Source organism: Papaver somniferum, chromosome 8, assembly GCF_003573695.1.
Source record: "Papaver somniferum cultivar HN1 chromosome 8, ASM357369v1, whole genome shotgun sequence".
NCBI classification, from domain to species: domain Eukaryota; kingdom Viridiplantae; phylum Streptophyta; class Magnoliopsida; order Ranunculales; family Papaveraceae; genus Papaver; species Papaver somniferum.
The window spans coordinates 55,986,806-55,997,574 of NC_039365.1; the positions used below are offsets into that span (position 1 = coordinate 55,986,806).

General features: G+C 33.6%; 1 protein-coding gene across 1 annotated transcript; it reads right to left on the reverse strand.

Annotated features, from left to right (window-relative positions):
* Positions 1-897: 897 nt before the first annotated feature.
* LOC113305570 lies at positions 898-3,119 on the reverse strand. Its single transcript, XM_026554591.1, has 3 exons — positions 2,444-3,119; positions 1,324-2,009; positions 898-1,125 (listed from the first exon to the last, which is right to left on the reverse strand). The coding sequence occupies exons 1-3, from the start codon at positions 3,117-3,119 to the stop codon at positions 898-900; spliced, it is 1,590 nt and encodes a 529-aa protein (XP_026410376.1).
* Between the last annotated feature and the right edge of the window lie 7,650 nt (positions 3,120-10,769).

The window sequence follows — 10,769 nt, forward strand, 5'->3', positions numbered from 1 at the left end:
TCCAGCCAGCCAAACTTTCTTGCATTATCTCAACTATGCTCCATAAATGAGTAGACTTTATTTTTCCTGGTTCTAGCATGACTCCAAATACTTGTCCGGGAAGTTTGAGAGAGAGACATATTACAAACTTCAGCAATTTCAAGTTTTCTTGCTTCACTGGTACCACCAATAAAGCATTTAATTTTTTCCAAGCTTATCACTTGACCAGAAGAAGCTTGATAATCTTGTAAAATCTTTAACAATTTTCTCACATTCCTCTTATCAGCATTGCAGAATATAAAGATATCATGTGCAAAAAATATATGAGAAGGTTGGAAATTTTTTCTGGTAATCATTGGTTGAATTTGATTATTCTGCACCATTCTTGTTAGAGTTCTGCTTAAGAGATCTTCAGCTATAACAACGAGGAGTGGAGATAGTGGGTCACCTTGTCTCAACCCTCTACTGACTTGGAAATAATCCACATGACCACCATTTAATAGCACAGATATCTTGGCTGATTTTAGAATAATATGTAGCCAGTTAGTAACATTAATTGAGAAGCCAAACTTTTTCATTACCTGAAACAAGAATTCCCAACTCAGAGAGTCATAGGCTTGAGTGATGTCTAACTTCAATCCCATGTTGCCACCTCTCCTCTTGTATTCCATGTCATTTACAAGCTCAGATGCCAAAGCAATCTTCTCTTGAATATTTCTTCCTTTAATGAAAGCACCATGTTGAGGAGATACCACTTTCTTGATAATTTCAGTAAGTCTTTTTGTTATAATTTTTGTAATGACTTTAAAACTAAAATTCATCAATCCAACAGGTCTAAATTGGTTTGCTCTTTTATCATTTTTAACTTTTGGAAGGAGCAGCAAGAAATTTGCATTTAGACCATTAGGAATGAATCCTCTACTCCACCAAAACTGAATTGCACTTATAATCTTTCCTAATTATATCCCATACTTCTCTATAAAACCAACCAGCAAATCCATCTGGACCAGGGGCACTTTCTGGATTTAATTCAAAAACTGCTTCTCTTATCTCATCTGCTTTTGGAGTAGCTTCAAGAAAAGTATTATCATCATTAGTTACCATAATAGGAATATCTCTAAAAATGTTTGTAGCAAAAGTTACTTCCTGAAATGTAAATTTGTCTTCAAAATATTTGACTAAAATGTCAGCTATCTCCTCTTGGTTAGAAGTAATGCCACCATCCAGTTTTTCTAATTCCAAAATAGCATTTTGAGCTTGCCTTATCTTGAGGTTAACATGAAAAAATCTTGTATTTGCAGCTCCTTTTAATCATTTTGTTCTTGATTTTTGTTGAATGATTGCCTTTTGTTGATCTAAAAGAATCTCCTGTTTTCCTCTTGATGTAACAAGATTATTGAGAAGATTTAAGTCCAAAGGATTTCTATCAGATAAGAGAGTTGCTTTCAAAACTTCTTTTTCTGCCTGTTTTAGCTTTTTTGTAACATCTCCAAAAGAATTCCAGTTCCATAGTTGGATGTCTTTTTTGAGTCTTTTTAATTTACTCATAAAAATAAACCCAGGATTTCCAATAATTTCTGAATTCCGAGAGTCAATGGTTACTTGTTTAAAAGAAGAATGAGATTTCCATACCTTTAAAGCTCTGAAAGGAACATTTTTAGGTTTTGGAATGTCTGCATTAACACCACACAAAACACCATGATCAGAAATTCCTCTTGCACTAACTTTGTAACCCCAACTTGGATATACTTCCAGCCATTTATTATTAAATACAACCATGTCAAGATTGCAAGCAATTATTTTTCTTCCAGCTCTGTTGTTACAACATGAGAACTCTAATCCAGTTTTTGGTGCTTGAATCAGACCACATCTATTTAAACAATTATTGAACTCCAACATAGAGATTCTTAAAGGCTTTAGACCACCAACTTTTTCATATTTACTAGTAACAACACTAAAATCCCCAATAACAAGACATGGTTTATTTAAAGAATTTATTTCTTCCATATCAATCCACAGTTCTCTTCTATCTACAATTAAAGATGCATCATGAACTCAAGTTATTAAAGTATCACCAACTGCAATTGTTATTTCTTGTCTTGTGCATGAAATTATCGAAGGAGTTTTTATTAAAGCACTCCAAGGAATCCAAATATTAACTTTATTCTCCTCTATAGAATTATGTATGACTTCGTAGTGCATTCCAGATAACTTCGATTTTTTGATGAAATCTGTAGAATATCTTATTTTTGGCTCTGCATGAATTAAAATTGTAGGACTAAAAGCATGAACTAAATTTTTTAGTTTTTCTTTGGCCTTTAATCTTCTCAGGCTTCTGACATTCCAAAATATAATCCTCGTTTAGAAGGTTGAGAATGAGAAGAATTTCCTCTTCTCAGGTTCCCATTTTTACTCAACGTTGACACTAAACTTGCAGCTTGTTTTCTGGTTGTCAAATTTGTACCTGCCTTCTGCTTGACTTGAGTACTGTCTGCATTTGAGCCATATTTTCCCAAATGAGGTATTAATGTAATAACTTCATTTATAGAAGGTGCACTTGAAGTAACATCCAAAGTCTTTGATAAAGATAAATCTGGAAAGGCAGTTGGAGAATTGAGAATTTCCTCAGGAATATTCCGGAGAACTTGAAATTTGCCAGAATTAACAACTTCTTCATTTACCTTTTGAGAATTATCAATTAAAGTTTTACCACCACCGGGAGTTATTGGAGGAATTATGGCATCAATAATCTCATCTTCACTATCTAGTATTTGAGAATCATTCTGAGTTGATCCACCTTCACCAAAGCAAATATCAAAACCAGCTTTATTTTTATTCTTCACCTTTCTCCAAGTTTTCTTTGTTTGAACCACTGTCTCTGTCTCTACTTGATCCTGATTTTTTTTCTTTGATCTGCATTCAGTAACAGAGTGGCCAACTACCTGGCAATGAATGCAAAACTTAGGAACTTTTGGAATATGTACTCTTTGTTCAAAGCTACCATACATTGATTCAACCCATATCTTCCTAGGAATATATTTTGACATATCCATTTCTACCAAAACACTTGCATAATATCCTATTTCTCTCTTAACAGTAGTTTCATCCACTTTAATTGAACGACCCAAAGCATTCCCCATGTTTAGTATGATCTTTTCTTTCCAGTACTCCATACTGAGACCTAGGAATTAAACCCAAACAAAATCAGAAGTTGATTTTTGTTCCCCTGGCTTAAAATTAGGTTCCCAAACCCTTAATTTCAAACTCTGATCTTCAACCTTCCAGTCCCCACTTCAAATATGTTGTTTATCTTATTCATTATCAAGTTTTACAACAAAAAAGCCTTTACCCAAGGGTATTAGTTGAATTGAACCTTTTATTTTCCATTGCTTCCATAAAAGAGAATCTGCTATTTGAATTTTCAATTTAACGAAATCCAATCTTCCAATCAAACTGTATTTCCATTCATTTAAACTCTCTTCAATATCATCATCAGAAATAAAACATTTAGGGTTATCCTCCACTGAATTACTCATTGTTTCTACAGAAGGAAAAATATAATTAGATCTAAAAATTTTTCGATTCAGAAAAAATGTTTTCTGATCGATTTATTGGTGTTTCTGACAAACTAACAAAAATTTACTATCATTTTTAACACCAATCATTTGAAATTTAAGGAAAAACACTTGAAGTTATGATTGATTATCACAAAAAACGAAAACGAAAGAGAAATTTTTTTGACCTGAGTCGATCGCCGATTTACCGAGTCGCAGATACTGTCTCTCTTCCGGGGGTTTTTTTTCCCATCTAATGAGTAATAAATACAATATAGTTTTAGTGATAACAAAAAACTTAAAAACCATATGATGTCAATTATGTCTATAAACTTTCAGTTTACATTTGAAATATTGGAGTTCCTTTGTGAATATATGGATTGATATATAATATTGCAAAACTTGTATTCAATAATTGACTAAACATCCAAGATTATTAAAAAAAAGTTAAAGATGGATAAGGGACCTAAATACAAAACAATATCAGATTAAGATACAAATCTTACACTTACAAGGAATACATCTGCAACGAGATGAGGAAAACTTCCCTTAACACCGATTAGTTTTCCCTTATTATATACATTATGTAATGTGGAATTTTGGATGCGAAGGGGATATTATTTACTTATTATCAAAACAAAACAAAATGAATAGAAAGGGAAAACCTATAACAAATATTCTGTTAGCAATTTAAAGCCCTAGTAATACAATGAATGGCACTAGCAATTAATAGATTGAAGAACCTTAACGGTCACGATGTGCACTATGATCAATTTTTTGAAACAACCGATAAACCTTAAATCATATCCTAAAATATACATCGAAACCACTAGTTATAAAGCCTAAGTTGTTTATGTTAGAGCACTGCTCGGCCGAACTCGAAAGTTTTGCTATCTCAAGCTTGTTTTGTCAACTTTAGTTGATCAAAACTATGTACTTGATTCTATAGTTATGTCTCGGATTAGAATAGAATGTTTAGTTGAGCTTTAGACTTCACAACGTTCGGCAATTGAAGAAGAAGATCTACAGAGGAGCTTGGAGAAACTTCCTCAACAAAAGGTATGTGGAGACTAAAACTTATTTATCACTCAGAAATATATTATATTCTATCTATAGAGGTACGTATAGATATATAGACATTTACATTATACACATTTGATATTTCGAGCCGAGCTTATCTCACTTATCTATTTCTCAAAATATGTGTTGGAAGCTTTTTGGTTTAGCTATGTTCATCGTATTCTTGACGAGTTTAGTTGGAAACAATCTATTTGTTGCAAACTAAATATTAAGTCAAAAAATGATCATGTGAAAATTAACTTGAACATCTTATATGATTTGTGTGAGACAGTCATCTGATGTTAGCTCGGGAAGTTTCGTATTGATTATTAGATCAATTGAAAAGTACTTGAAGCTAATGGTATGTGTGGGATTACCATTGTCGTCTTCCAAGGATGTTCCAATGATTGAAATGAAGGTTTAGAACAATTACCCATGTCCGGATACAACACGGTATGCATACCTGGAATGCGAACTGTATTATGATGATTCAGGTCCGGAACTCTTGTTTGCGTAACTAGTATGCGAACGGATTTATTTGAGAAGGTATGGAACTATTGTTTGCGTACCTAGTATGCGAACGGGTTTACCTGAGTTGGGTCCGGAATAGTTGTTCGCGAACGGCTTGACTAGGCCAAGGTCCGGAGCTGCTGTTCGTGTACCTAGTTTGTGAACACAGTGGTGAAGTTCTAAAATCGACAATGTATGATTCTCATACTCATGAACTAAAATATTTATGATTGAATGCAAATTAACTTTGCAAACCGTGGATTAATGTTCATGAATTGATTCTTGTATAAGTACTTTGTATGATTACGAATCAAACCGATTTCGATTCAATTTGTTCATATATATAGTTCTATGAGAAAGTGAACAATTGAACAACTCTATTTGAAACACAATTAGATTCATTTGATTATCTATCATGATTGATTGATCTTCATTTTATATATAGAAGTGTTAGATGGATACGGCTTAAACAAAAGTGTTCATATGGCTAACTTCGGTTAACTGTTATTGAGCTAACTCAATATACACGTTTAGGTACGGTAACCCATATTTAAATATAAGTATATTTCATTTGTGTGTAACAAGCTAAGACCATCTAACGGTGGATATTAATTGCTTAGTTTCTAAGCAGACTTAGCTTGAATCTTAAACCAGGAGTTCAACTAACGGTGATACTAAATGCTTTGTTACTAATCTATCTTATCTTTGATTGTAAGCAACCCTGATTTGAAAGACTATATAAGGGAGAACTCTAGCAACTGAAAAACCTAATCCCGACACTTTTCTGTGTCATAGTTGCAAACTATAGTCGATTCTCCTTTAACCTAGGTTTTCCAAAACCATTATTAGGTTAACGACTTGAAGACTTCATTTGGGATTCGTGAAGCCAGATCCAACTATTTTCTCTATAGTTGCGTATTCTGAACTTACTTGTTCTATCATATTGAGTTTTATCTTCTATAAGATTTATTCGAGATTTATCCCCGACAGGTAAGATATAAAAATTAATTACAACAGTTCTTCGTCTCAGACTCTTGTGATTCCTCAATAACTTCTTCTGTTAATCAGTTAGGTTATTGTGAGGTGACTAATATTTTTAGGTTGCTCTTCGGGAGTATATGAATGGATTATTTGTTGGTTCCTGTTAACCTTGATCTTTGTATCAAAATATGGAACAAAAACTGAATAAAGAATAGACATATCTATATGAGACAAATTTGTTTTCAAGTATTTGACTTTGGATCGTAGAAACTCTTAGTTGTGGGTGAGATCAGTTAGAGAATCAAGTGCGCAGAATCCAGCGTGGTTCTGGAGGCGTAAGGAACGCAACTGTACCTTAATCAGTGTGAGACTTGGTTAGGGATCAACTACATTCCAGTCCGAAGGTAACTTGTAGTAGGATAGAGTCTGTAGCGGCTTAATACAGTGTGGTGTTCAAATATGGACTAGGTACCGGGGTTTTGCATATGTGGTTTCCTCGTTAACAAAATTTGTAGTGTCTGTGTTATTTATTTTCCGCATTTTATTTGATCATATAATTGAAACATCACAGGTTGTACGTAGTTCAATCAGTTGATAAATCCGACCTTGTTTGTTGGATAGAACTTGATTCAAACTTAGGCATTGGTCTTTGGTACCGTCCAAGTTATTTCTCATATCAATCAGGCTCGCGGATTTCTATTTGTTCGATTTCCTGATTGTATTAAGAAAGGGATAAGTGATATGAGTTCGATAAAAGGCTCTTCCGTTTATCCCAATAAACTTCTTTGTCAGGTCCTTGGATACATCCAATAACAACTACCAAAGTAATTGTCAAGATTTTGCAATCAATACTTTGAATTACAAAGAATTATATTGATGCCAATCTACTCAACTAATCAATCAAATCTATCACAAAGATTAACCGATTATAGTTGGATCCTCTTTACCCGAAACAAGTATTGTGCACACCAAAGATTATGAACCCAAATCAGAAATCTTCTTCGTTTTCAAATCTTCTTAGATCTTCAATAAACACCTGCACATAATCAACTTGAATCTCTTGTTATCAATCACACACAGAACGGAGTCTGTTAACAATGGATTATCACAAGACGTCTTTATATCTATAAACAGTCTAAATATCCCCGTCGAAACTTCGATCTAGTTTGAGTGAATCTTATATCAGAAGAGAAGATTCTCAAGCATAAACAAACTAGGTGCAATCAAAGTTCAACAACCGTTAGTCAATCAAATCAATCGAAAACCAAAGATAAACGCAATTATCTAGTTTCCCACCAACGATACTAATAGAGCTTCTCAATCCCAAAGAAATCTTTAAACCGAGCGGCCGTAAGAGATTTCGCCTAATTAGGTTACTTTCCTCTCCGAATAGGCGGCTCCACCAGTAACAACAAAACTAGGTAGTTTTGCTGGCTCTGAGGATTAGTTTGCTCGAAATGCAAACTTTGATATTTATAGACCAAGGAAGTTTGAACACCAAGGAATTTCCAAAACCGGAAATATTCTCAAGATACACAATAAATTCCAAATTCGGTTTCCATAATTCCTAGAAATGCTTTGTCTAAATATTGACCGAAATCTCTTAGAAATCTCTAATTAGTAAATGCACATTATTAATTTTTATTTTTCAAATATAAAATTAAAAACCTTAATTAAAAGATTCTCAATTTATTTTCGATCCGGTATTCTCCTTTAGCTATTAAGGAATATCTTTGAACAATAAAAGATGAGCGTTACTGCACATGTTCAAAGTATGTCGATATCTTTACTTTGTAAGTCCTTTTTCATACTTACAATCTTGGAATCGATTTGCCACATTTCCAAACAAGTTTAGAATTGGTTTGTCTGACTTCCAGGAACTATGTGATTGATTATCCTATCAAATCACCAAATATGGGTTTCACGGTTTTACCAAAACAAGTTTTGGTTCTACCTCCATGTGGGTACTAGAATTAGTCACACTAGTTACCAAAACTTGGTTGACTAGGTACTAGGATAGGTTCCCACATATATATGGTATCTAACTTGTATTTGTTGCACATGTCCATAGGATCGGTTCCCAATTTCTAAAAACGTGTTGCACATGTTCATAGGATCGGTTCCCAATATCTAGAAACTTGTTGCACCTCTTACAAGGATCGATTCCCCTCTTGTGATCGGTTGCACCTTTACTAGGATCGGTTCCTCTTTTCCTATAGTTGGTCATACCAATAACACTAAATCGATCATACCATCTCAGGTGATTACTTAAGATCGGTTTCACTAATAAAAGTCATACCAATACAAAAGCCAGGCCTTGTGAATAGTTTTACCAAGAACATAAGCAAGTCATGAGCGGTTATACTAATCACACATATTGGTAGTTCAAAAGATATGCAATGAATAACAATACCAATAAGCCTAGCGATTTCCCTTTCGATTCACAAAACAAGTTCATGAATTTACTTCCTTTAAACGAATGTAAAACATTGTTTCCTAGGATGAAATATTCACCTCATACCCATACATAATCACAATTGCATTCAAACGATTATGTCGATGTCTTATATACGAAGTTCAAAAAATAAGCGTTATACTTTGCATTGTATTCCTTAATACTACGTCTAACAAGAGTATAATCATTCATAGCTTCGCAGTTATGTTTTCTATCTCAAGCTTGTTTGTCAAGTTTAGTTGATCAAAACTATATACTTGATTTCTAGTCTACTTATAGCTATGTCTCGGATTAGGATAAAATGTGTAGTCGAATTTTAGACTTCACGGCATTCACCAATTGAAGAAGAAGATCTACTAAGGAGCTTGGAGGAACTTCATCAACAAAAGGTATGTGGAGACTAAAACTTATCTATCACTCAAAAATCTATTATATTCTATCTTCTAATGAGACTAAGTCGTATATCTATATAGACTTTTACATTATATAGATTTGATATTTCGAGCAGAGTTTATCTCGCTTATCTATTTCTCGAAATATGTGTTGGAAGATTTTTGGTTTAGCTATGTTCATCGTATTCTTGACGAGTTTAGTTGGAAAAAATCTATTTGTTAGAAACTAAGTATTAAGTCAAAAGATGATCATGTGAAAATTACCTTGAACATCTTATATGATTTGTATGAGACAGTCATTTGATGTTAGCTCGGGAAGTTTCGTATTGATCATTTGATCAATTGAAAAGTACTTGAAGCTAATGATATGTGTGGGATTACCATTGTCGTCTTCCAAGGATGTTTCGATGATTGAAATAAGAGTTTAGATCAATTACCCATGTCTGGATATAACACGGCATGCATACCTAGTATGCGGACTGTATTGTGATGATTCTGGTCCTGAACTCTTGTTTGCAGACCTAGTATGCGAACATATTTACCTGAGAAGGTTCAGAACTCTTGTTTGGTATCTATTATGTGAACGGGATTACTTGAGTTGGGTCTGGAACAGTTGTTCGCGAACCGGGTTTGCAAACGGCTTGACTAGGCCAAGGTCCGGAGCTGCTGTTCGTGTACCTAGTTTGCGAACACAGTGGTAAAGTTCTGAAATTGGTAATGTATGATTCTCATACTCATGAACTAAAAAATATATGATTTAAGGAATGCAAATTAACTTTGCAAACCGTGGCTTAATGTTCATGAATTGTTTCTTGTATAAGTACTTTATACGATTACGAATCAAACCGATTTCGATTCAATTTGTTCATATATATTTCTATGAGAATTTAAACAATTGAATAACTCTATTTGAATTAAAATTAGATTCATTTGATTATCTATCATGATTGATTGTTCTTCATTTTAGATTTAGAAGTGTTAGATGAATACAGCTAAGATAAAAGTGTTCATATGGCTAGCTTCGGTTAATTGTTATTGAGCCAACTCAATATACATGTTTAGGTACGGTAACCCATATTTAAATATAAGTATATTTAATTTGTGTGTAACAAGCTAAGACCATCTAACGGTGGATATTAATTGCTTAGTTTCTAAGCAGACTTAGCTTAAATCTTAAATTAAGAGTTCATCTAACAGTGATTATTGAATGTTTTGTTTGATTGTAAGCAACCATGATTTGAAAGACAATATAAGGGAAAACCCTAGAAATTGGAAAATTTAATCCCGACACTTTTTTGTGTCCTAGTTCAAACTAGAGTTGATTCTCCTTTAACCTAGGTTTTCCATAACCATTATTAGGTAAACGACTTGAAAACTTTATTTGGGATTTGTGAAGCCATATCCAACTATTATCTCTGTAGTTGCGTATTCTGATCTTACTTTTTCTATCGTATTGAGTTTTATCTTCTCTAAGATTTACTCGAGATTTATCTCCGATAGGTAAGATATAAAAAGTAATCACTACAGTTCTTCGTCTCAGACTCTTGTGATTCTGCAATAACTTCTTATGTTATTCAGTTAGGTTATTGTGAGGTAACTAATATTTCTAGGCTGCTCTTCAGGAGTATAAGACAGGATTATTAGTTGGTTCATGTTCACCTTGATTTTGTATCGAAAGACGGAACAAAAACAAAATAAAGAATAGCCATATCTGTAAGAGACACATTTGTTTATAAGTCTTCGACTTTGGGTCGTAGCAACTCTTAGTTTTGGGTGAGATCAGCTATCTTAATCAAGTGCGTAGAATCCGCCGTGGTTCTAGATGCGCAAGGAACGCGA

Bases quoted from the DNA above. Each gene is read 5' to 3' on its own strand.
- LOC113305570 (XM_026554591.1), bottom strand. From the start codon at position 3,119: ATGGGGAATGCTTTGGGTCGTTCAATTAAAGTGGATGAAACTACTGTT. The intron at 2,010-2,443 runs GTACAAATTTGA...CTTTAATTGTAG, and splicing joins TCAAGTCAAGCAGAAGGCAG to ATAGAAGAGAACTGTGGATT. The intron at 1,126-1,323 runs GCAATCATTCAA...TTTACATTTCAG, and splicing joins TTCTTTTAGATCAACAAAAG to GAAGTAACTTTTGCTACAAA.